We start from the raw sequence: 22,741 nt of genomic DNA, 5'->3' as shown, positions 1-22,741 counted from the left end.
CTCCATATTATAATTATATTGTAGTCTACACTACTTCCAACCTTACCATTGATGACCAGAATGTGACAACATTCAGAATGAATCAAACCACTTTTTTTCCGATTGTGAGTAAAGGCTTTATTAGGATAGGATTCACGATTATTCCCTAAACATAAATAATGACTAAAATCTTTATTTATTTATTTTTATTTAACTAGGCCAGTCAGTTAAGAACAAATTATTATTTACAATGACGGCCTACCCCGGTCAAACCCTGAACGACGCTGGGCCAATGGTGCGCCGCCCTACGGAACTCCCAATCACAGCCGAATGTGATGCATCATGGATTCGAACCAGTGATTACAGTGACACTTCTTGCACCGAGATGCAGTGCCTTTGACCGCTCCGCTATACGTGAGTGTTCTTTTTTAAATCTACCCATGGGTTCTGAAACAGAGAAAAATATGAACATGTTTTCATGGCTATCTTTGTATATTCTGAGCGCATTCTATATAGTCTACATTCAAGTATTGTGCCGATCAAATTCAAATGAAAGGTACACAATTTTAAACGGGTTGCTTGAGAGAAATTAATAGTAAAACGAATTGAACAAAAACTCCCTGATCAAATTGGTAGGCGACCCAGTGGGTGTTTTCTGTGGTTTAATTGCATGTATTCAGTGTATACAAAGGAACCACACTAAACCTCATTGTGCGCCTCCATAAGGTAAATCTGAATACAAACTACTGAGAAGTGTGTAGGAATGGCGTTTGTATGGCGTGAATGTCCTTCTTCGTTATCGCCCCTAGGAGTAGAGCAGATGCATATGTAGAGAATCCCGCACATGCGCAGAAGCGTCGGGATCTTAAGAGGTCATGAATAAAGGTCCATGAAAAGTGGCATCCGCTGCCACTCCGTTTTTTTTTTACAAAGTACCTGCAGGCAGCAACACACCCCCTCCGCTCAATTCCTTGGGATTACCATCATTTGGTTTTAATGTCCAGATTTACTTTTACACAAGGAGCTTCATTTTCTCCCGAGACCTCGTTATTAACTTTATCTAGCCTACAAAATAAAGCTGATTCTGCGTCTACGTCAAACCAATTACGGGTTTATCCTAATATCTGTACAGACAGGACATTTGGTGAAGGGCCGGATTACGAACTCTAATTACACCGGGAGATTTTCTCCACGTTAGTTTGCTGTGGTGTAGTGAAAGTGCATTTAGAGGGACATGTGTCATCCACGTCATCATGATGAATATGAAATACTATTAAGATCGGCGCCTCGTTTGCTGCTGGCAATAGGACAACCACACACACACATTTCTGACAATTTATGGGCTAGGTCAATAAAGACCCTGAGTGCAAAATATTTTAGGCTATACTGCAAGGGACAAATACAGCTGCGGAACAATAGACACCCTTGTACTTTTCGTAAATAATTCCCTACTTCTAAATTTAAATAGAGAAAAACGTTGGTCTACAGACCTTGAGTTGAATTTTCAACCCTGTAATTCAAAGGCCAATTACCCAAATGAAAAATATGCTTTGTTAATCCAGATAACATGTTGTCAGGGAGATTTGGACTTTTCTTGAATATGAAATGAATGCCTTTCCTTTTTATTCATCAGGAGTGTCTAATAGACTAGAGTGGAAAGAGTCGAAATCAGTTGTAAATATTGAATCAGATGTGGTAAACTGTCGTTTGTAAAAGTAATTTGAATGCAAGATGTGATGTGCATGCATATGATGGACTTTCTTTGTTCATATTTTTCAGTTAGCCATAGGCCTAGCCTAAAAAAAAACTTTGTAGTGCAAAGAACATTAGAAAACAATATTTATATCGTGGGAAACATAAAAAAGTATCGTGATTAATGCATTGACAACTGACATCGCCAGGCCACGTTTCCAGGCTATTTAAATGGCTATTTAAATGTTCTCTATTCTGCAGGTTGCATCATTAGTTTGCTATAGCCTATTATATAATATTATTTGCCAAAATGAATTTAACATGCAATTTATTAAATCCCAGAGCGATTATAATAAACCAACGATTTAAACTTATTTTCAAATGTTAATCTGTTTGCGTTTTAAACCTATTTCCAGTTTGGCTATAGGCTGTCACGCTAAATAGGCTAGTCCCAAATCAACAAGCAATTAATAAACGTTTGATTGCTAAAAAACTCTTTCAGTTTTGGTTGATAATTGCAAAATGTCACATGGCCTGTATTCCTTCAAAATATTATTTTGAAAGTTGTAAAGCATTCATTATTGTTTGGCCTGCAGCCCTGGCTACATAAGTGACATTTGCCATCAGAGAAAAACACTTAGGACCAATTCGGATAGAGGGGACAGAGGAGAAAATCCTTATCGGATTTGATGGGAAATTGGTGGCAATTAATCCTTTGGGATTGAAAAAGGGAAACGCCTCCTTTCGGTTTGACGGGTGCCTTTTGCTCTGATTGGTCACTAGAGGTTTCCCTGAATATGACACAGGGATAAATAGTCCTGCCGTTTGTCATCTCCCGCCTCATCACCCCGAGCTACAGGAGAAAGAGAAAGTAGCGCTTTACAATGACAACCATGACAGGAAGAGATGATGGCTCGGATGAAAAGCCCAAAGTCAAGATGCTGGCTCCATCATTTGGGATCGATAAGTCACGACTTCATGGATCTGGGTTTAGGTCTAAAGGCTTTGCCATCACGGACCTACTGGGTCTTGAAACGGATCTCCAGCCTCGCCCATCCGGACCTCATGGAGTAGGAGGTAACGGGGATATTCAGAGCACTGGGATGGGATTCCCTTTCGCTGGAGGATCCTTGCCGCTTGGTCTAGGGTTTCTGTGCAGTTTGGCGGCTCAGCAACCTGCGGGAGCCCCCTGCTTCCTACCGAGTCACATACCCCTCCTTCAGTCCAGGACCGAGAGTCATTTCATGCAGAACTTGGAGCAACAAAGAGACCCCTACTCTGGTACAGCTCACTTCAAATAGTTGACTTTAAAGTTAGTGCTTTAGGGAAGCGGTCCACTTTGCATTTATTCTCAGGGGGTCCTGAAACAGCAACTTCTTCATGTAGCTCAATTTATTTCAAATTGGATTGCGTTCAAGGTTGATTTAGCGCGAGACTAATATGGGAGCTGTTATTTTGGATAACATTCCAACGTGTAACTTTTGATACATATAATTATATTCAATTAGTCTATATAGCATGTATAAGCTCTCAATGTATAAAAAATGTTCAGCACAATTTTCAATTAACGTTTATTCGTTTGATTTTGAATAGATTATTTTGTCTCTAATATATGTTTTCCTTTTTCTTTTCAGATGATGAATGTCTCTCTGGTGATCGAAACGATTCGAAAAACTCAGGGAACTCACAGAAGAGAAAGAAAAGGAGGCACAGGTTGGTACATAATGATGACAGTTTTATTGCTCCAGAGCAAAAAAAATAGAGACATTGAGTAGAGTATTACATTAAACTAGTACAATGAATGCCTTTGGGAAGCCTGCTTTATCAATGCTTCCAACTTAAAAAATAAAATAATTTACAGAACCGTGTTCACATCGCATCAACTGGAGGAGCTCGAAAAGGCATTCCATGAAGCACATTACCCAGACGTATATGCCAGGGAAATGTTAGCAATGAAGACAGAATTGCCTGAGGACAGAATACAGGTAGGCCTATATAAACATGTAGGCCTACAATGGCCATATTGATGGTTTAATACCGGAAAATTTTCCAAAGATCTAACATTTTGTGCAATTTTTTTCCAGGTATGGTTCCAGAATCGTCGGGCCAAGTGGAGAAAACGTGAGAAGTGCTGGGGACGCAGTAGTGTGATGGCAGAGTATGGGCTCTACGGTGCCATGGTCCGCCACTCCATACCTCTGCCAGAATCAATCATCAACTCCGCCAAGAGCGGGATGATGGGCTCCTGTGCTCCCTGGCTTCTAGGTGAGCCAGCAGGTTGTTTGCTTTATTCATCATATAAGACTCAAATATGTATTTAATCCATTGAATACATAGCTGAGATGTGTTTTGTATCTGTACAATGTTTGATATAGGCCTAGATGTAGCCTACAACATAACATAGACATAATAACGAGGAATTTTAATTTGACCTTTATTTAACTAGGCAAGTCAGTTAAGAACAAATTCTTATTTTCAATGACGGCCTAGGAACAGTGGGTTGACGTTGACGGTCTGCCCCTGACGCCTGTGCAGGGGCAGACCGACAGATTTGCACCTCGTCAGCTCGGGGGTTTGAACTTGCAACCTTCCGGTTACTAGTCCAACGCTCTTAACCACTAGGCTACCCTGTAGGCCTAAATGTTACATTTTCGTTTGCCAATAGGGCTAACCTCTACTTATATGGATTTATTTTGCTATAAGCTACGTGTACGCCGAGACTAATTGTTTTTTTTGTTAATTTGTATCACTTTACGCAGGAATGCACAAGAAGTCCATGGAGATAGTAAAGAAATCCCCAGGTACGCCAGAGTCTTCCCACTCGGAAACTTACTCGGAGGAAACTAAAGGGAAAGACAGCGACATGTCCTGGCCCAGCCGCGCTAGTGCTGTAGACGACAGTGAGGACATGGCAATAGACCTATCCAGCACCTCCAAGCAGGACAGCAACAAGAGCACTTTCAAATCATTGTCGCCGCAGAGGGATCTCGTTCCCAACAGTGATTCAGACGAAGAGAGCTAAAATAGACGTCAATCCCCGTTGCAGACAGTGAGCTCGGACTTTTGCGTGGAAATGATGCTCACCTCGAAGACAATTCCCACTGGGCACAGACGTCAAGGCAACGTCTATTCCACCTTGGTTCAACGTAATTTCAATGAATGACGTGGAAACAACGTTGATTCAACCAGTGTGCGCCTTGTGGGTTATTTTCCAAAGATGTGCAACGGTCCCATCAATTTAGGAGTGTACAGTGTACTTGTCTTATTTCTTAATACTTGTATTTGAACATATGTTTTATAACCTTGTCTGGTTTTAAATAAGATACTATTTAATGTTTTATTCCTTTCTATACTTTTGTTACATTTTTTGTGGTATTGAAATAATATTTCAAGAAAGAAGAGAAAGGACCACCAGAAATACACATAAACAAACACATTTCTCTGAAAACAATTACTGAAAATTACCAACCTTACATCTTATTTCATATTTTTGAATGTTGATGGTTAGGGTGTAAGCCCCACCGCCTGCATTTTGTATAAAACATCAACTAAAATACACAGATCATCGTTATCAATGGGCGAAATTAAGCACTTTAGTTGTGTTGATACTGAATGTCATGCTGCATTCAGAGGTCAATTTCACTGTAATGACAGCGAAAATAAGAACAGCAATATCATGAAAACAGTCAAATAAATACAATCTTTTTTTAAAATTCTGTCTTTCTTTGAGTTGTTCGTATACCTTCATTCACTTGATGTACCATTTAAATTGGTTAAAAAAAGACATACGCTGATGCAATAAGCTACTAACTATAGCGTACACTGATATAACTAACTTCTATGAAATAAATTACATTCCAAAAGGTAGACTTTGCGTATGCACTTAAAATGTTTTCTAGCACACATCTTTGACACCTGCTACCGTTGCTATGTTGGTACACTTACCACTAACACACAGTTCCGCATTGTTGCTTTTTTCCCATTCATTATTTATAGTCAAAAATAAATATTGAATGTTTGGAAATTCTGACAGAAGAGGACAACCAACAGAATCAGTGTATCGATGAGGCTGTATAGTGGAGCGGGTCGATCGCTTCAAGTTCCTCGGTGTCCACATCACTAAGGAATTAACATGGTCCACACAAACACACACACAGAGAGACAGCGCATCTTTCCCCTCAGGAGATGAGATTTCCTGTTGACCTAAAAACATATTTTTTTTGAAGAAAACAGAGATGGAGATAGGCCTACACAGTTGGTTCTCTCACCGCCTTATTCGCCCCAAAAATGTTAAGACTACATTAAATATTTAACAGAAATCTAAATTACTCTAAAAAAACAACTAATTAGTTCACGACATGGGTATCAAAACACAATGTTTTGCCAATGTTGAAAATGTAGGCTATTTATCTTTTTTTGGAATACAATAAAAGTATTAAAAATATTCCAAAAACAAAATAGCACCCTGACCAATTTTGAAGATTGAAAGGCACATGATATTTCCTGTACATAAAACGTGTAACCTTTTAACCTCTAACAAGCAAACAAGACGGCGGTTGTTCAGTTGAAGCGCCGTAAACAGCCCTGGATGCCTCATTGTATATGTATGCGCATAAGAGTAGCAGAAGACGATGATGATTTAAATAGTTATGATGGTAATGGGAGCATCCTTGCAGTGGCTCTATTTAACGCACCCTGTCCCAGGTTGAGCAGGTCACGGTCATTCCCGCTAAGCACGGACCGACGCCTGGTCCTGTCCAGACATCTTTTTGGGGGTGTGGTCCGGGCGATGAAATCTGAATCATAGGCGTTTATGTTTGGTTCAAATTGGGTCAGGTCTGGATGGGCCATGATTTCAACATCCACAGCAACACAACCTCACATTTAATTCGTGCAAATATGTACAAAAAGTATTTCAGCAGATATGGGATATGGTCAGTTTTGTGTTTTTTTGAGTGTGGCTAATTCATGTGAAAATATATATATTTTTTTATAGTACAGTATAATGTACTGTACTATACCCTCCTTTACTCTCATGCACTCTACTCTACTGAACAAAACTGTACTGTACTGAATTAAATTATACTGTATTTTAATCAAATCAAAATCCAATCAAAGTTTATCTGTCGTGTATACAGTTTAGCAGATGTTATAGCGGGTGCAGAGAAATGCTTGTGTTACTAGCTCCTAACAATGCAGGAAAATGTTCAGCAAGTACACAAATAATACATATATTTTTCTTAGTCATTTTTATTGTAACAACAAATCTTGGAATGTCGGAACAATTCCAATTAACCCAAATAGCACTGTAACAGTAATAGAAATGCAATCTATACGTATACATACAGTGGGGCAAAAAAGTATTTAGTCAGCCAACAATTGTGCAAGTTCTCCCACTTAAAAAGATGAGAGAGGCCTGTAATTTTCATCATAGGTACACTTCAACTATGACAGACAAAATTATTTTAAAAAATCCAGAAAATCACATTGTATCATTTAAAAAATATATATTTGCAAATTATTGGCCATAGTGGAGTTTGGAGTGTGACTGTTTGAGGTTGTGGACAGGTGTCTTTTATACTGATAATAAGTTCAAACAGGTGCCATTAATACAGGTAATGAGTGGAGGACAGAGGAGCCTCTTAAAGAAGAAGTTACAGGTCTGTGAGAGCCAGAAATCTTGCTTGTTTGTAAGTGACCAAATACTTATTTTCCACCATAATTTGCAAATGAAATTCATTAAAAATCCTACAATGTGATTTTCTGGATTTTTTTTCTCATTTTGTCTGTCATAGTTGAAGTGTACCTATGATGAAAATTACAGGCCTCTCTCATCTTTTTAAGTGGGAGAACTTGCGCAATTGGTGGCTGACTAAATACTTTTTTGCCCCACTGTATATACACCGGAATTGACACAAGATATACTAAGTATGATATGTACAGCAGTAAATATATTAGAGTGAGCTATGTCAAAAATCCAGTATATAAAGAAATATGCAGTGCGTATAAACAGTGTAACTAAAAGGCAATGTACAGTAGTAGAAAAAATAGAATGAGCGAGAATACATTATTTAAACACACAGTACAAAACCCAATGGCAAAATGGATAGAATTGCAGGAATTTAGCTTCCAGACCAGAGTCCGGAATATAAATATACTGTATACAGTCAGGTCCATAAGTTTTTGAACAGTGACACAATTTGCATCATTTTGTCTCTGTACGCCACCACAATGGATTGGAAAGGAAACAATAAAGATGTGCTTTAAGACTTGCATCTTTAATTCAAGGGTCTGGTCAATATTATGTAATTTGACAAACTAACATAATCATCAATTAAATTGCTAGTTTTAATAATTGGTTGCAAATTCTTTGCGGTCAATGACTGCCTGAAGTCTGGAACCGATAGACATCACCAGATGCTGGGTTTCTTCCATGGTGATGCTCTGCCAGGCCTTTACTGCAGCTGTCTTCAGTTCCTGCTTGTTCTTGGACCGTTTTGCTTTCAGTTTTGCCTTCAGCAAGTAAAATGTATGCTCAATTGGATTCAGGTCAGGTGATTGACTTGGTCATTGCAGAACATTTCACTTCTTTGCCTTAAAAAAGTATTGGGTTGCTTTCGCAGTATGCTTCGGGTCATTGTCCAGCTGCACTGTGAAGTGCCGTCCAATGAGTTTTGAAGCATTTGGCTGAATCTGAGCAGATAAATAGTATTAAACACTTCAGATTTTTTTTGAGAAAATCTGGTCTTCCTGCTTTTGAGGCTTGCCAATGGTTTAGATCTTGTGGTAAACCCGCTGTATTTGCCCTAGTGAAGTCTTCTCTTGATAGTTGACTTTGACACAGATACGCCTACCTCCTGGAGGGTGTTCTTGATCTGGCCAATTTGCAGTTGTAAACCGTAGTCCGGCTTTTTTATGGCGGTTTTGGAGCAGTGGCTTCTTCCTTGATGAGCGGCCTTTCAGGTTATGTCGATATAGGACTCGTTTTACTGTGGATATAAATACTTTTGTACCTGTTTCCTCCAACATCTTCACAAGGTCCTTTGCTGTTGTTCTGGGATTGACTTGCACTTTTCGCACCGAAGTTCATTCATCTGTAGGAGACAGAACGCATCTCCTTCCTGAGCGGTATGACGGCTGCGTGGTCCCATGGTGTTTATACTTGCGTACTATTGTTTGTGCAGATGAACGTGGTACCTTCAAGTGTATGGAAATTACTGCCAAGGATGAACCAGACTTGTGGAGGTCTACAATTTTCGTTCTGAGGTCTTGGCTGATTTCTTTTGATTTTCGCATGATGTCAAGCAAAGAGGCACTGAGTTTGTAACAATTGTTGGAAAAAGTACTTGTGTCAGGCACAAAGTAGATGTCCTAACAGAATTGCCAAAACTATAGTTTGTTAACAAGAAATGTTTTGGAGTGGTTGAAAAACAAGTTTTAATGACTCCAACCTAAGTGTATGTAAACTTCCAACTTCAACTGTATATTTTCCACAATATGAGGTTGGAATAATTCTGTGAAATTGTGAAAATGATGGTAATGCCCTTTTATTTGAAGAGCTATTTGAAAAGACCACCTGAAATGTCAGCCTGTTTTGGTGGGATGGAGTTTTGACATCACCATTTGGTATTGTCACGTTCTGACCTTTATTTCCTTTGTTTTGTATTTATTTAGTATGGTCAGGGCGTGAGTTGGGTGGGCAGTCTATGTTTGATTTTCTATGATTTGGGGTTTTCTATGTTTCGGCCTAGTATGGTTCTCAATCAGAGGCAGGTGTCATTAGTTGTCTCTGATTGAGAATCATACTTAGGTAGCCTGGGTGTCACTGTGTGTTTGTGGGTGATTGGCTATGTTGTAGCTTCACGGTCGTCATTTGTTTATTGTTTTGTATACAGTGTCAGTACTTGCTTTATTAAAGATTTACCATGGACACTTACGACGCCGCATTTTGGTCCGATCCTTCTCGATTCTGGACGGGAAAGGACCCTGGGCGCAGGCTGGGGAATATCGCCGCCCCAAAGCAGAGCTGGAGGCAGCGAAAGCTGAGCGGCGGCGATATGAGGAGGCAGCACGGCAGTGCGACGGGTACGAGAGGCAGACGAGGTGTGGTAGTAAGCCAGGTAGCAGACCTGAGCTCACTCCTCGTGCTTATTATAAGCAGCGCATTACTGGTCAGGCACCGTGTTATGCGGTTAAGCGCACGGTGTCGCCAGTGCGTGCCCATAGCCCGGTGCGCTATAGGGCAGCCCCCCGAAAGTGCCGTGAGAGTGTGGGCATCGAGCCAGGGCGTATGGTGCCTGCTCAGCGGGTCTGGTCGCCGGTACGCAGTTTTGGTCCAGGTTATCCTGCGCCGGCTCTGCGTGCTGTGTCTCCGGGGCGCTGGGAGGGTGCAGTGCGTCCTCTGCCTGCGCTCCGCTCGTGCCGGGCGAATGTGGGAGTGGAGCCTAAGGGAGAGGTGCGTGTAGTAAGCACTAGATCTCCCGTGCTTACCCACAGCCCGGTTCAACCTGTGCCTGCACTCTGGAGGGTCCGGGCTAGAGTAGTTGTCCAGCCTGGGGAAGTGGTGCCAAGGTTGCGCTCCAGTGCTCCCCCACAGCCCGGTCCTTCAGGTGCCTCCTAACACCAAGCCTCCTGAAGGTCTCCCCAGCCTGGCAGCCCCACGCACCAGGCTGTCTCTCTGTCTCCTCCCTGCAGGTGGTCCCGCCTGTCCGGCGCCGCTGCCGGAGTCTCCCGCCTGTCCGGCGCCGGAGCCTCCCGCCTGTCCGGCGCCTCCCGCCTGTCCGGCGCCGCTGCCGGAGCCTCCCGCCTGTCCGGAGCCTCCCGCCTGTCCGGCGCCGCTGCCTGAGCCTCCCGCCTGTCCGGCGCCGCTGCCGGAGCCTCCCGCCTGTCCGGAGCCTCCCGCCTGTCCGGAGCCTCCCGCCTGTCCGGCGCCGCTGCCGGAGCCTCCCGCCTGTCCGGCGCCGCTGCCGGAGCCTCCCGCCTGTCCGGAGCCTCCCGCCTGTCCGGCGCCTCCCGCCTGTCCGGCGCCGCTGCCGGAGCCTCCCGCCTGTCCGGCGCCGCTGCCGGAGCCTCCCGCCTGTCCGGCGCCGCTGCCGGAGTCTCCCGCCTGTCCGGCGCCGCTGCCGGAGTCTCCCGCCTGTCCGGCGCCGCTGCCGGAATATCCCGCCTGTCCGGCGCCGCTGCCGGAGTCTGAGGCGCCAGAGCCCCTCAGCCCAGAGGCGCCAGAGCTTCTGCCCCTCTGTCCAGAGCTTCCGCCCCTCTGTCCAGAGCTTCCGCCCCTCTGTCCAGTGGGGTCATTGAGAGGGGTGGTCATGGTTAGAAAGCCACGGAGGCGGACAATAAGGCGGACAAAGACAATGGTTAAGTGGGGTCCGCGTCCCGCGCCAGAGCCGCCACCGCGGACAGACGCCCACCCAGACCCTCCCCTATAGGTCAAGGTTTTGCGGCCGGAGTCCGCACCTTTGGGGGGGGTACTGTCACGTTCTGACCTTTATTTCCTTTGTTTTGTATTTATTTAGTATGGTCAGGGCGTGAGTTGGGTGGGCAGTCTATGTTTGATTTTCTATGATTTGGGGTTTTCTATGTTTCGGCCTAGTATGGTTCTCAGAGGCAGGTGTCATTAGTTGTCTCTGATTGAGAATCATACTTAGGTAGCCTGGGTGTCACTGTGATTGTCTATGTTGTAGCTTCACGGTCGTCATTTGTTTATTGTTTTGTATACAGTGTCAGTACTTTCGGTATTAAAGATTTACCATGGACACTTACGACGCCGCATTTTGGTCCGATCCTTCTCGCCTCTCCTCTTCAGATGAAGAGGAGGACGACCGTGACAGGTATATTAGTTAATAGACCAATAAGAAAGAGAATTCCAAACCTCTCTGCCAATAAAAGCTAGTTCAGCCCCCCCCCCCCCCCCCCCCCCCCAACTCAGACCACTCCCAGACAGTCGTAGCAAAATTCTTGCTTGAGAAATTGCCCTTTGCTAAAAAGCTACTTCTGTTCCTTTTTGATCATTTTAATTGAAAACAATCACAGTAAGGTGCTTAATTCTTTGCCAGAAATGATTTGATATTGAGATAAAACTTATGCATTGGATCTCTCAAGTGACCAGTGTTCAATGACTCTATGTACATAGGGCAGCAGTCTCTAAGGTGCATGGTAGAGTATCGGATTGTAGCCGGCTAGTGACAGTGCCTAAGTTTCAGGGCAAGGTACTGGGCGGAGGCCAGCTAGTGAATTAAACTCTCCTGTACTGTACTCTGCTTGACTCCACTGAATGACACTATATGACACTATACACTCTATTGTACCATACTCTACTGCAGTGGTTTTCAAAGTGGGGTCTGCATTAATCTGTTGTTGCACCTTAAATTAAATGCATTTTGGACAAGGGATCCGTGGTAGGTGAGTGTGCAGTACAATACAGTATATGCTTTGGACACTTACAAGAAAGCCCGCTACAACCTCCGACGAGACATCAAAAATGGAAAATGTCAATATAGGACAAAGACAGAATCATAATACATCGGCTCCGACACTCATCGGATGTGAAAGGGTTTGCAGACTATTACGGATCAGAAAGGGAAACCTAGCCGTGAGTTGCCCAGTGACGCAAACCTCCCAGTCAAGCCAAATGTCTTCTATGCTCGTTTCGAGGCAAACTCACGGCTAGGTTTCCCTTTCTAATCCTAATTGTTATGTTTTAACTGCTGATTTCTGCTTTAAAACTGCAAACATTTCTCTTTGATGCCAAGAGGGGGGATTTTAAAATGTTCTTTCCCAGGGCCCGAGACTTGGTTAGTCCAGCCATGCACTGCAGAAGTCATTGTAAAACTTATTGTATTCAATGTAATCTCACTTTAAAGTAGAAGTTGTTTTCTGATACACTATATATACAAAAGTATGTGGACACACCTTCAAATGAGTGTCATAGACAAACATTGTCAGTAGAATGGCCTTACTGAAGAGCTTCTTAACTTTGAACGTGGCACCGTCAAAGGATGCAAACTTTCCAACAATTCAGTTTGTGAAATTTCTGCCCTGCTAGAGCAGCTCTGAAGCAACAACGGCTCGGACCACTGAGTACGGAAGCGTGTAGCATGTAGAAATCGTCTGTCCTCGGTTTCAACACTCACTAGACCATCAGTCCGACGGACAAATCTGAGTTTGGCGGATGCCAGGAGAACGCTACCTGCCCCAATGCATAGTGCCAACTGTAACGTTTGGTGGAGGAGGAATAATGGTCTGGGGCTGTTTTTCATAGTTCAGGCTAGGCCCCTTAGTTGCAGTGATGTGAAATCTTAACGCTACAGCATCCAATAACATTCTAGACGATTCTGTGCTTCCAATATGAAAATGCCCCCATGAACAAAGCGAGGTCCATACAGAAATGGTTTGTTGAGATTGGTGTGGAAGAACTTGACTGTTCTGCACAGAGCCCTGACCTCAACCCCATCTAACACCTTTAGGATGAATTGGAACTCCGACTGCGAGCCAGGCATAATCGCCCAACATCAGTGCCCGACTTCACTAATGCTCTTTTGGCTGAATGGATGTAAGTCCCTGCAGCAATGTTCCGACATCTAGTGGAAAGCTTTCCCATAAGAGTGTATGCTGTTGTTGCAGCAAAGGGGGAGTGGAGGCTTTTATAGCAGCAAAGGGGGGACCAACTCCATATTAATGCCATGATTTTGTAATGAGATGTTCGACAAGCAGGTGTCCACATACTTTTGGTCATGTAATGTATTATGAGGGGGTCCCTGATGAATGTGCTATCACAAAATGGGTCCCCGATGCCCAAAAAGTTTGTGAACCACTGTTCTACTGTGCTCTACTGTACTGAACTGTGCCAAACTGTGCTGTGCTGTGCTGTTCAAACTTGTGAAACCAAATTTAGACGTCTATGATTTGTTCAGATTTGGTCTGGTCCAGACTGACCACATTTTCACTTGTTTGGGGGAAGAGCTCATTATGATAATACCTAGCATGCTTTGCAAGTGTTTGTTTTTACATTTTAATTTTTGTCATTCAGCATACGCTCTTATCCAGAGCGACTTACAGTCACTGTATTAAAATAAAGTAGATAAACAACATATCACAGTCATAGCAAGAAAAAAAAAAATCTGTAATCATTACTGAGAATGTTATTCTAGTTGAAGTGGTCTGTTGGTTTATTCTATGACAGGGGTATGTAACTAAATCCATCCACCTAATGATGTTGTTTGTTGGAGTAAATGGTTGGTGGGGGGCTGGATAATAATTATAATAATTTCTCCAAAAAGAGAGAGCGTTTGAAATGAACAATGATTTCATACCTTGATTACGCTGAGCTACAAATCACATAGGTCTCTTCATTTGATTTGTGTGAATACTTGGGAACAGGCTTCCTAAATGAAATTGACTCTTGATTTTACAGTCTTGTTTGACCAAAAACTAAAATGCCCCAAAAATCCATTCTTATAATGTTTTTAATTACTCAACGACCACCGCGGACCCCCTGTTGCTGACCTCTGTTCTATAGGTTGGACTACTTTGAACATAATCTCTGCCAGTTTTAAAGCTTTCGACAAGCTAACATAAGTGCATGTGACAGATGGAAGCTATAATAATTATTCTGTTGGAATCTTCAGGTGGCTCCTCTTTCCCATATTAAATTGATTTAATAATTATTATTGTGATATAATGCTTACTCAAAAATAGGTATTTTCAACGTCTGTAAATTATGTCTTTTCAACTTTCATTCAGAACCAAAAATGAACCTGATGTGCATTGCACTATCCCCCGAAAATCCCAGCACATATGGGCAGAAATTAATAGGACTACAGCACAAAGAAGGCTATAACAAAGCATTGTAAAAGACCACAGACCACAGAAACAATGTGTAGGACGGCTACCAATGAGTAGGCGGCTGTTCACCAGCAAAGTCAACAGCAAAAAAAATGACAAGAATAAAAAAGAGAAATGTTCTCCCTGAAGGGATTTGCCAGAATGATCAAGGTCCTCTTGAACAGTTTTCTTGTTGAGCTGGGTGAGATGGAAAAAGAGCACATGGTACTGGTGGCCTTTGTTGAAGCCATAGTGTAAGACTGACTGAACACATGTTGTAGTCCTTGGCGGGGGGTCCGAGGTGTCCTAGGCGAGAGCCCCCCCCCCCCCCCACCCCACACACACAGAGCTCTCGCCTGTAGACACTAAATAAAGTTGAGGGATGGGGCAAACAGAAATATAACCACTTTTGAGTACATGTAGCCAAGGATGCAATTAATGATAGTCCATGAGATCGCCATCAACATATTGGGTGATTGGGCAAAACTATCCAGAATTTTCTCTGCAGATTGCACTATTTTAAGCCTATGTGTGTTGCAGTGGAGGCTGGTGGGAGGAGCTCACCAGCCTCCACTGGCTGAATGGAATTAATGGAACGGAGTCAAACATGTGGCTTCCATATGTTTGACGTGTTTGATAACATTCCATTTATTCCGTTCCCACCATTACAATGTGCCCGTCCTCCTATAGCTCCACCCACCAGCCGCCACTAGTGTGTTGGGTAGTTTAACATCGTTTAATTTACATGTGCAACAGTTTACTCCCGTGACATGACCACCTTAAATGACCCGTGAAAATCAATAAATATTGCAGACTGAAATGAGAGATGAAACATAGAATGCCCAATCAGCTCACACCCTGACCAACCAAAACATAGAAACATACAAAGCAAACTATATGGTCAGGGTGTGACAGTACCCCCCCCCCCCCCCTCCCCTCAAGGTGCGGACTCCGGCCGCAAAACCTGAACCTATAGGGGAGGGTCTGGGTGGGCATCTGTCCGCGGTGGCGGCTCTGGTGCTGGACGTGGCCCCCACTTCACCGTAGTCTTAGTCCCCCACCTTGTCCACTTCCGTGACCTCCTAGCCACGGCAACCCTACTTAATAACACGGGACAGAGGGGCAGCTCGGGACAGAGGGGCAGCTTGGGACAGAGGGGCTCTTCAGACTCCGGCAGCACAGGAGAGGAGGAAGGCTCTGGCAGATCCTGGTTGACTGGCGGATCTGGAAGAGTCTGGCTGACTGGCGGATCTGGAAGAGTCTGGCAGACTGGCGGATCTGGAAGAGTCTGGCTGACTGGCGGATCTGGAAGAGTCTGGCTGACTGGCGGATCTGGAAGAGTCTGGCTGACTGGCGGATCTGGAAGAGTCTGGCTGACTGGCGGATCTGGAAGAGTCTGGCTGACTGGCGGATCTGGAAGAGTCTGGCTGACTGGCGGATCTGGAAGAGTCTGGCTGACTGGCGGATCCTGGCAGACTGACGGCTCTGGCTGCTCCATGCTGACTGGCAGCTCTGGCTGCTCCATGCAGACTGGCTGCTCCATGCAGACTGGCAGCTCTGGCGGCTTCTTGCAGACTGGCAGCTCTGGCTGCTCCATGCAGACTGGCATCTCCGGCTGCTCCATGCAGACTGGCATCTCCGGCTGCTCCATGCAGACTGGCAGCTCTGGCTGCTCCATGCAGACTGGCATCTCTGGCTGCTCCATGCAGACTGGCAGCTCTGGCTGCTCCATTCAGACTGGCAGCTCTGGCTGCTCCATGCAGACTGACAGCTCTGGCTGCTCCATGCAGACTGGCAGCTCTGGCTGCTCCATGCAGACTGGCAGCTCTGGCTGCTCCATGCAAACTGGCAGCTCTGGCTGCTCCAAACAGGCAGGAGACTCCGGCAACGCTGTAGAGGCGGAAGGCTCTGGCAGCGCTAAACAGGCGGGAGACTCCAGCAGCGCAGGAGAGGAGGAAGGCTCTGGCAGCGCTGGAGAGGCGAGGCGCACTGTAGGCCTGATGCGTGGTGCTGGCACTGGTGGTACTGGGCCGAGGACACGCACAGGAAGCCTGGTGCGGGGAGCTGCCACCGGAGGGCTGGTGTGTGGAGGTGGTACTGAGTAGACTGGACCGTGCAGGCGCACTGGAGCTCTTGAGCACCGAGCCTGCCCAACCTTACCTGATTGAATACTCCCAGTCGCTCTGCCAGTGCGGCAAGGTGGAATAGCCCGCACTGGGCTATGCAGGCGAACCGGGGACACCGTGCCTCAAAGCTGGTGCCATGTAAGCCGGCCCAAGGAGACGCACTGGAGACCAGCTGCGTAGAACCGGCTTCATGGCACTTGGCTCAATGCTCACTCTAGCCCGGCCGATACGCGGAGCTTGAATGTACCGCACCAGTGCGCTTCACAGCATAACACGGTGCCTGTCCGGTCTCTCTAGCCCCCCGGTAAGCACAGGGAGTTTGCGCAGGTCTCCTACCTGGCATAGCCATACTCCCTGTGAGCCCCCCCCAAGAAATTTTTGGGGCTGACTCCCGGGCTTCCTTGCCAACCGTGTTCCCTCATATCGCCGTCTCCTCTCTCCGGCTGCCTCTGCTCTCCTCGCTGCCTCCACCTGTTCCCATGGAAGGCGATCCCTTCCCGCCAGGATCTCCTCCCATGTGTAGCAACCCTTGCCATCCAATATATCGTCCCATGTCCAATCCTCATTGCGCCGCTGTTGCCTGTTGTCACGCCGCTTGGTCCTGTTGTGGTGGGTGATTCTGTAACGATTCTCTTGTGGTGAAGGAGAGTCGGACCAAAATGCAGCGTTGTGAAGATTCATGTTATTTTAATAAAGGAAAACTATACATGAATAAACTACCAAAATAATGAAAATGTGAAAACCGAAACAGTCCTATCTGGTGCAAACACAGAGACAGGAACAATCACCCACAAACACACAGTGAAACCCAGGCTACCTAAATATGGTTCCCAATCAGAGACAATGACTAACACCTGCCTCTGATTGAGAACCATATCAGGCCAGACATAGAAATAGACAAACTAGACATGAAACATAGAATGCCCACTCAGCTCACACCCTGACCAACCAAAACATAGAAACATACAAAGCAAACTATGGTCAGGGTGTGACAGGGATCAACATCTCAGCTCACCCCTACAGAGAGCCTGGAAAAACCAGACACACTGCTGCCCTCCCCAGGCCCAACCTCAGACACCAAAGACAAGGATAGTGATACCGTAGAGCAGAGCAAAAAGTGCAGAAGCAAGACGACAGTCAACACAAAAAAAACGGCATTCATGCTAACTTTGTGGAATGCATTTTTTCGGCCCAGGCTGATCTCAGGAATCTTCAGTGAATAGTACACCTATTTAAGGCCAAATCATTCGTCTGTGGTTACTGTGGTACAGGTTTTGTCTAAAGCGCCATCGCGCCAGACACGATATCAATCACACAAGAGAGACTGTGCGCCAATGTAATACACAGTTGAAGTCAGAAGTTTACATACACCTTAGCCAAATACATTTAAACTCAGTTTTTCACAATTCCTGATGCTTAATCCGAGTAAACATTCCCTGTCTTAGGTCAGTTAGGATCACCACTTTATTTTAAGAATGTGAAATGTCAGAATAATAGCAGAGAGAATGATTTATTTCAGCTTTTATTTCTCTCATCACATCCCCAGTGCGTCAGTAGTTTACATACACTCAATTATTATTTGGTAGCATTGCCTTTCAATTGTTTAACTTGGGTCAAACATTTCAGGTAGCCTTTCACAAGCCTCCCACAATAAGTTGGGTGAATATTGGCCCATTCCTTCTGACAGAGCTGGTGTAACCGAGTCAGGTTTGTAGGCCTCCTTGCTCGCACACACTTTTTCAGTTCTGCCCACACATTTTCTATAGGATTGAGGTCAGGGCTTTGTGATGACCACTCCAATACCTTGACTTTGTTGTCCTTAAGCCATTTTTCCACAACTTTGGAAGTATGCTTGGGGTCACTGTCCATTTGGAAGACCCATTTCGAACAAGCTTTAACTTCCTGACTGAAGTCTTGAAATGTTGCTTCAATATATCCACATAATTTTTTTCCTCATGATGCCATCTATTTTGTGAAGTGCACCAGGCCCTCCTGCAGCAAAGCACACCCACAACATGATGCTGCCAACCCCGTGCTTCATGGGGTAATGATGGTCATTATGGCCAAAAAGTACAATCTTTGTCCCCATGTGCAGTTGCAAACCGTAGTCTGGCTTTTTTATGGTGGTTTGGGAGCGGTGGCTTCTTCCTTGCTGAGCGGCCTTTCAGGTTATGTCGATGTGGGACTCGTTTTACTGTGGCTATAGATACGTTTGTACCTGTTTCCTCCAGCATCTTCACAAGGTCCTTTTCTGTTGTTCTGGGGTTGATTTGCACTTTTCGCACCAAAGTATGTTCATCTCTAGGAGACAGAATACGTCTCCTTCCTGAGCGGTATGACGGCAGCGTGGTCCCATGGTGTTTATACTTGCGTACTATCCTTTGTACAGATGAACGTGGTACCTTCAGGCATTTGGAAATTGCTCCCAAGGTTGAACCAGACTTGTGGAGGTCTACAATTTTTTTCCTGAGGTCTTGGCTGATTTCTTTTGATTTCCCCATGACATCAAGCAATGATGCACTGAGTTTGAAGGTAGGTCTTGAAATACATCCACAGGTACACCTCCAATTGACTCAAATTATATCAATTAGCCTATCAGAAGCTTCTAAAACCATGACATAATTTTCTGGAATTTTTCCAAGCTGTTTAAAGACACAGTATGTAAACTTCTGATCCACTGGAATTGTGATACAGTGAATTAAAAGTGAAATAATCTTTCTGTAAAAAATTGTTGGAAAAATGACTTGTGTCATGCACAAAGTAGATGTCCTAACTGACTTGCCAAAAGTATAGTTTGTTAGCAAGAAATTTGTGGAGTGGTTGAAAAACTAGTTTTAATGACTCCAACCTAAGTGTATGTAAACTTCTGACTTCAGCTGTATGTGTAAAAGGTTTTGCCAAAGTCCATTCCCTCAAATAACACCAGCACACTCAGCGCAGCATAAAAACTTTGGTTTTGGTTATGCTGCCCATCTGAACAGACATCAAGATACACACAAGGAGGAGAACGCATTCGGCTATGAGACTTGTGGGAAGAGATTCTGTCTGTGGATAGCATCTCCACCAACCTTCCGAACTCAAGTTACACATGATTGTAAAACACGCAGAGTGTCCCAGAAAGACACTGACCTGTGCAGCCTGTGGAAAGATATTCTATCATTCCTTTAGCCTCAAGCGACACATGTTTACTCACACAGGGGAAAAGCCACACCCTTGGGATGTTTGTGGTAAGCAATTCAGTCTCTGTTGGAATCTCAAGGAGCACCATAATGTCCACCCAGCTGAGAACCCATACAAATGTGCCACCTGTGGGAAGGATTTAGGTTCACGGATGTCAATCTTCAGGCACAGCAGTATTCACACAGGTGAAATGCCCTTGTGGAAATAGATTACGTCTCTGCCAGGTATGAAGACTCATCATGAGACACACAAAACAGAAGATGAGGACTGCTCACACTGATGAAGAAGCTTGAAGAAAACCCACAGGCAGGTCCACAGTTTGAGTAGAATTGTTTTAGCTTTTCAGGTGAAGATATGTACAGTATGCCTACTATGGTTACTGAATGTTAAATTAGTAAATACTTTACATTACTAAAACATTACTACTACATTACTAAAAATAAAATAAAGTTAATTGTTTATTAAATTCAACCTATGTATATTTTCTAGGGCCTAAGTGCATGTCAATAAACATTTTAATGAATTATTATTACTGTCACGACTTCCGCCGAAGTCGGCTTCTCTCCTTGTTCGCGCGGCGTACGCGGTCGACGTCACCGGCTTTCTAGCCATCGGGGCTCCATTTTTCATTGATCCATTTGTTTTTGTCTTGTTTTGCACACTTGGTTTGCATTTCCTAATCACACTGCATGTATTTATTCCTCTGTTCCCCCTCATGTCTTTGTGTGATATTGTTTGTGTTACGTGTCATTTTTTGACGCGCCAGACTGGTGTTCGTAGATTCCGTATCTTGTCACGAGGTATGTTTATTTGTTTGAACATAATTATTGTGACTGTTTGCGCGTTTTGCACTTTTGCCAATCGGCTGGAGGTTTTGACACAGTGGCGTCCGTCTGTTGGTTTCTCCTGTCTCAATAAAGTGTGCGCCTGTTCACAACTCTGCTCTCCTGCACCTGACTCCGCTACCAGTACGCACACCATTGACAATTACACATATTTAAATACAGTTTGTATTTTCAAACAGTCTTTTTATTTCAATATCCTACTTTTAGATACCTTTTTTCTGTGAGAAAACAGCAATACAATTAGTCAAACAGGTATCTTGTTGACATTGCTTTGCTTAGCCTATATGTCTCATCGTGATGGTTTGAGTGGGTATTGGAAATGCAAAACACCATCACAGTTGCCCTATTTGGTTAATGGTTCTTAAGATTCATATTAATATCTAGTTGTGTATTTCATGTCTAGTTTAAGCCTTAAAACCCTGCTTAATCACATAATTCCCACTTAATGGTTCACAAACCATATAATTGCTCTACTGCCTTATCCTTCTTTTCCACATTATAGTCTAATGGCCCACTGCCTTTAATCTGATATTGTTTTGAGATTACAATGTTTTTGAATAGCAAATAGGGTAGTAGATTTCCAAATGAAATTGTATTTTGGTTTGGGCTCAATAATGGTTTATTTATCCTGTAATATTAATCCCATGATTAACAATATCAACAACAACAGCTTTAATATGATAAATAACACACATTTCCAAACAATAGTTATAAACAAATACTACTCAGATTGATTATAACATGATAAGGTGGGTGTCAAAAAATCCTGCATGTGAGTAATGGAGAGAGTTCATCAAACAATGCTGTTGTTCTGTTTCTGTCTGCAATCCAACAAGCAGAATACTTACGTTTACATGTTAGTTATTTAGCAGACACTCTTATCCAGAGCGACTTACAGTTAGTGCATTCACCTTAAGATAGCCAGGTGAGATAGCCACATATCTCAGTCATAGTAAGTACATTTTTCCTCAATAAAGTAGCTATCAGAAAAGTCAGTAAAGTCAAGTCGGAAAAGGTCAAGTGTGAGTTCATGAAAGGCAAGGGTGTTAGTATATATCTTTTTAAAATGTCATTATGTTATGTTTATCTCCACAGCCTCATCAATATAGAATACCTCTGAATTTTAGCATATGTACAAAAACAATACAGCTAGGCTACACAGGCTGAGTAACTCAGAATAATATTATTCAGTACAATTACAACCATTGTATTAGTATTAGACCATTGATCATGTTCAGTGAACCAATCAGTGGTCACATTATGTGAGTGATTGCTTTTCCCATGGATTGAACAAACAGATTAGCAGTAGGGAGAAAAACAAAGCACAAAGAGATTAGAGACACCTCATTGTTAAGAATGAGGGGTATTAAATCTATTAAAATGTCATCAATCAGAATTTATCCCACAAGTCACGTTCATACCTTTACATCCCCTCGCCCAAACTAAACTACAATTATATGATGGTACTATGTTAGATCATTATAGAAAACAGGGCAAATAATCTGGCCTTTTGTTGGAATTGTCTGCTAATGGAAAACAGTGTTCGTTTACAGAACAGAATTTAATAATAATATCTGTTGTTTTGTCAAGCAGGAACCGCCTGTCAAATGTTTTTTTTACTCTGTTCACAAGCATTCATCTTTTATGGTGTGTTTTTATATCACATACATAAATTATAAAGGGATTATGGGCCTAAAGCGTATTTAGTCGATAGGCCTATGCAGTGTGTTGATGAAAAGTTTGTTTCTGTCTAAATTGGAACGTTTTTTTTTTAAACAAATGAACTATTCACTTTGGTTTAATTAGAATTCATACTATTAATGCAAGATCTGGAAATGATTGTCCATAGCATAATATATTAGTGTATTTTAGACAATATGACTATTGCCAAACCCAATACAGTTTCATATTTCAACTGGGGATTTGAGTAAACAGTCTAATATTATCACACACTGAAGAGAGAAGTGTTGTTGAACAATGTGTTGGGAGTTTGTTTGCAGGTTACATTGAAACTATTGCATTTGTTTTCCCCTAATCCAGATGATGGGATTGAGATTTCATTCGGGATGAAATAAAAATATAATTTCACCCTTC

General features: G+C 43.5%; 1 protein-coding gene across 2 annotated transcripts; it reads left to right on the top strand.

The window, feature by feature from the left end:
- Positions 1 to 2,508: 2,508 nt before the first annotated feature.
- LOC109888770 (visual system homeobox 1) lies at positions 2,509 to 5,534 on the top strand. 2 transcript variants are annotated; one of them, XM_020479943.2, is made up of 5 exons: positions 2,509 to 2,952; positions 3,306 to 3,384; positions 3,533 to 3,656; positions 3,756 to 3,936; positions 4,431 to 5,534. In XM_020479943.2, exons 1-5 carry the CDS (start codon positions 2,556 to 2,558, stop codon positions 4,691 to 4,693), a joined length of 1,044 nt encoding a protein of 347 aa, XP_020335532.2. In that variant the 5' UTR covers positions 2,509 to 2,555; the 3' UTR covers positions 4,694 to 5,534. The 2 variants fall into 2 exon arrangements, with proteins under 2 accessions (XP_020335532.2, XP_031679280.1); XM_031823420.1 differs by having other exon boundaries at positions 3,756 to 3,948; positions 4,431 to 5,384.
- The last annotated feature ends 17,207 nt before the right edge of the window (positions 5,535 to 22,741 follow it).

This window comes from Oncorhynchus kisutch, linkage group LG4 (genome assembly GCF_002021735.2).
Source record: "Oncorhynchus kisutch isolate 150728-3 linkage group LG4, Okis_V2, whole genome shotgun sequence".
Classification (NCBI taxonomy): domain Eukaryota; kingdom Metazoa; phylum Chordata; class Actinopteri; order Salmoniformes; family Salmonidae; genus Oncorhynchus; species Oncorhynchus kisutch.
The sequence above is the reverse complement of the archived record's forward strand: the minus strand, read 5'-3'. Positions and strand labels throughout refer to the sequence as shown.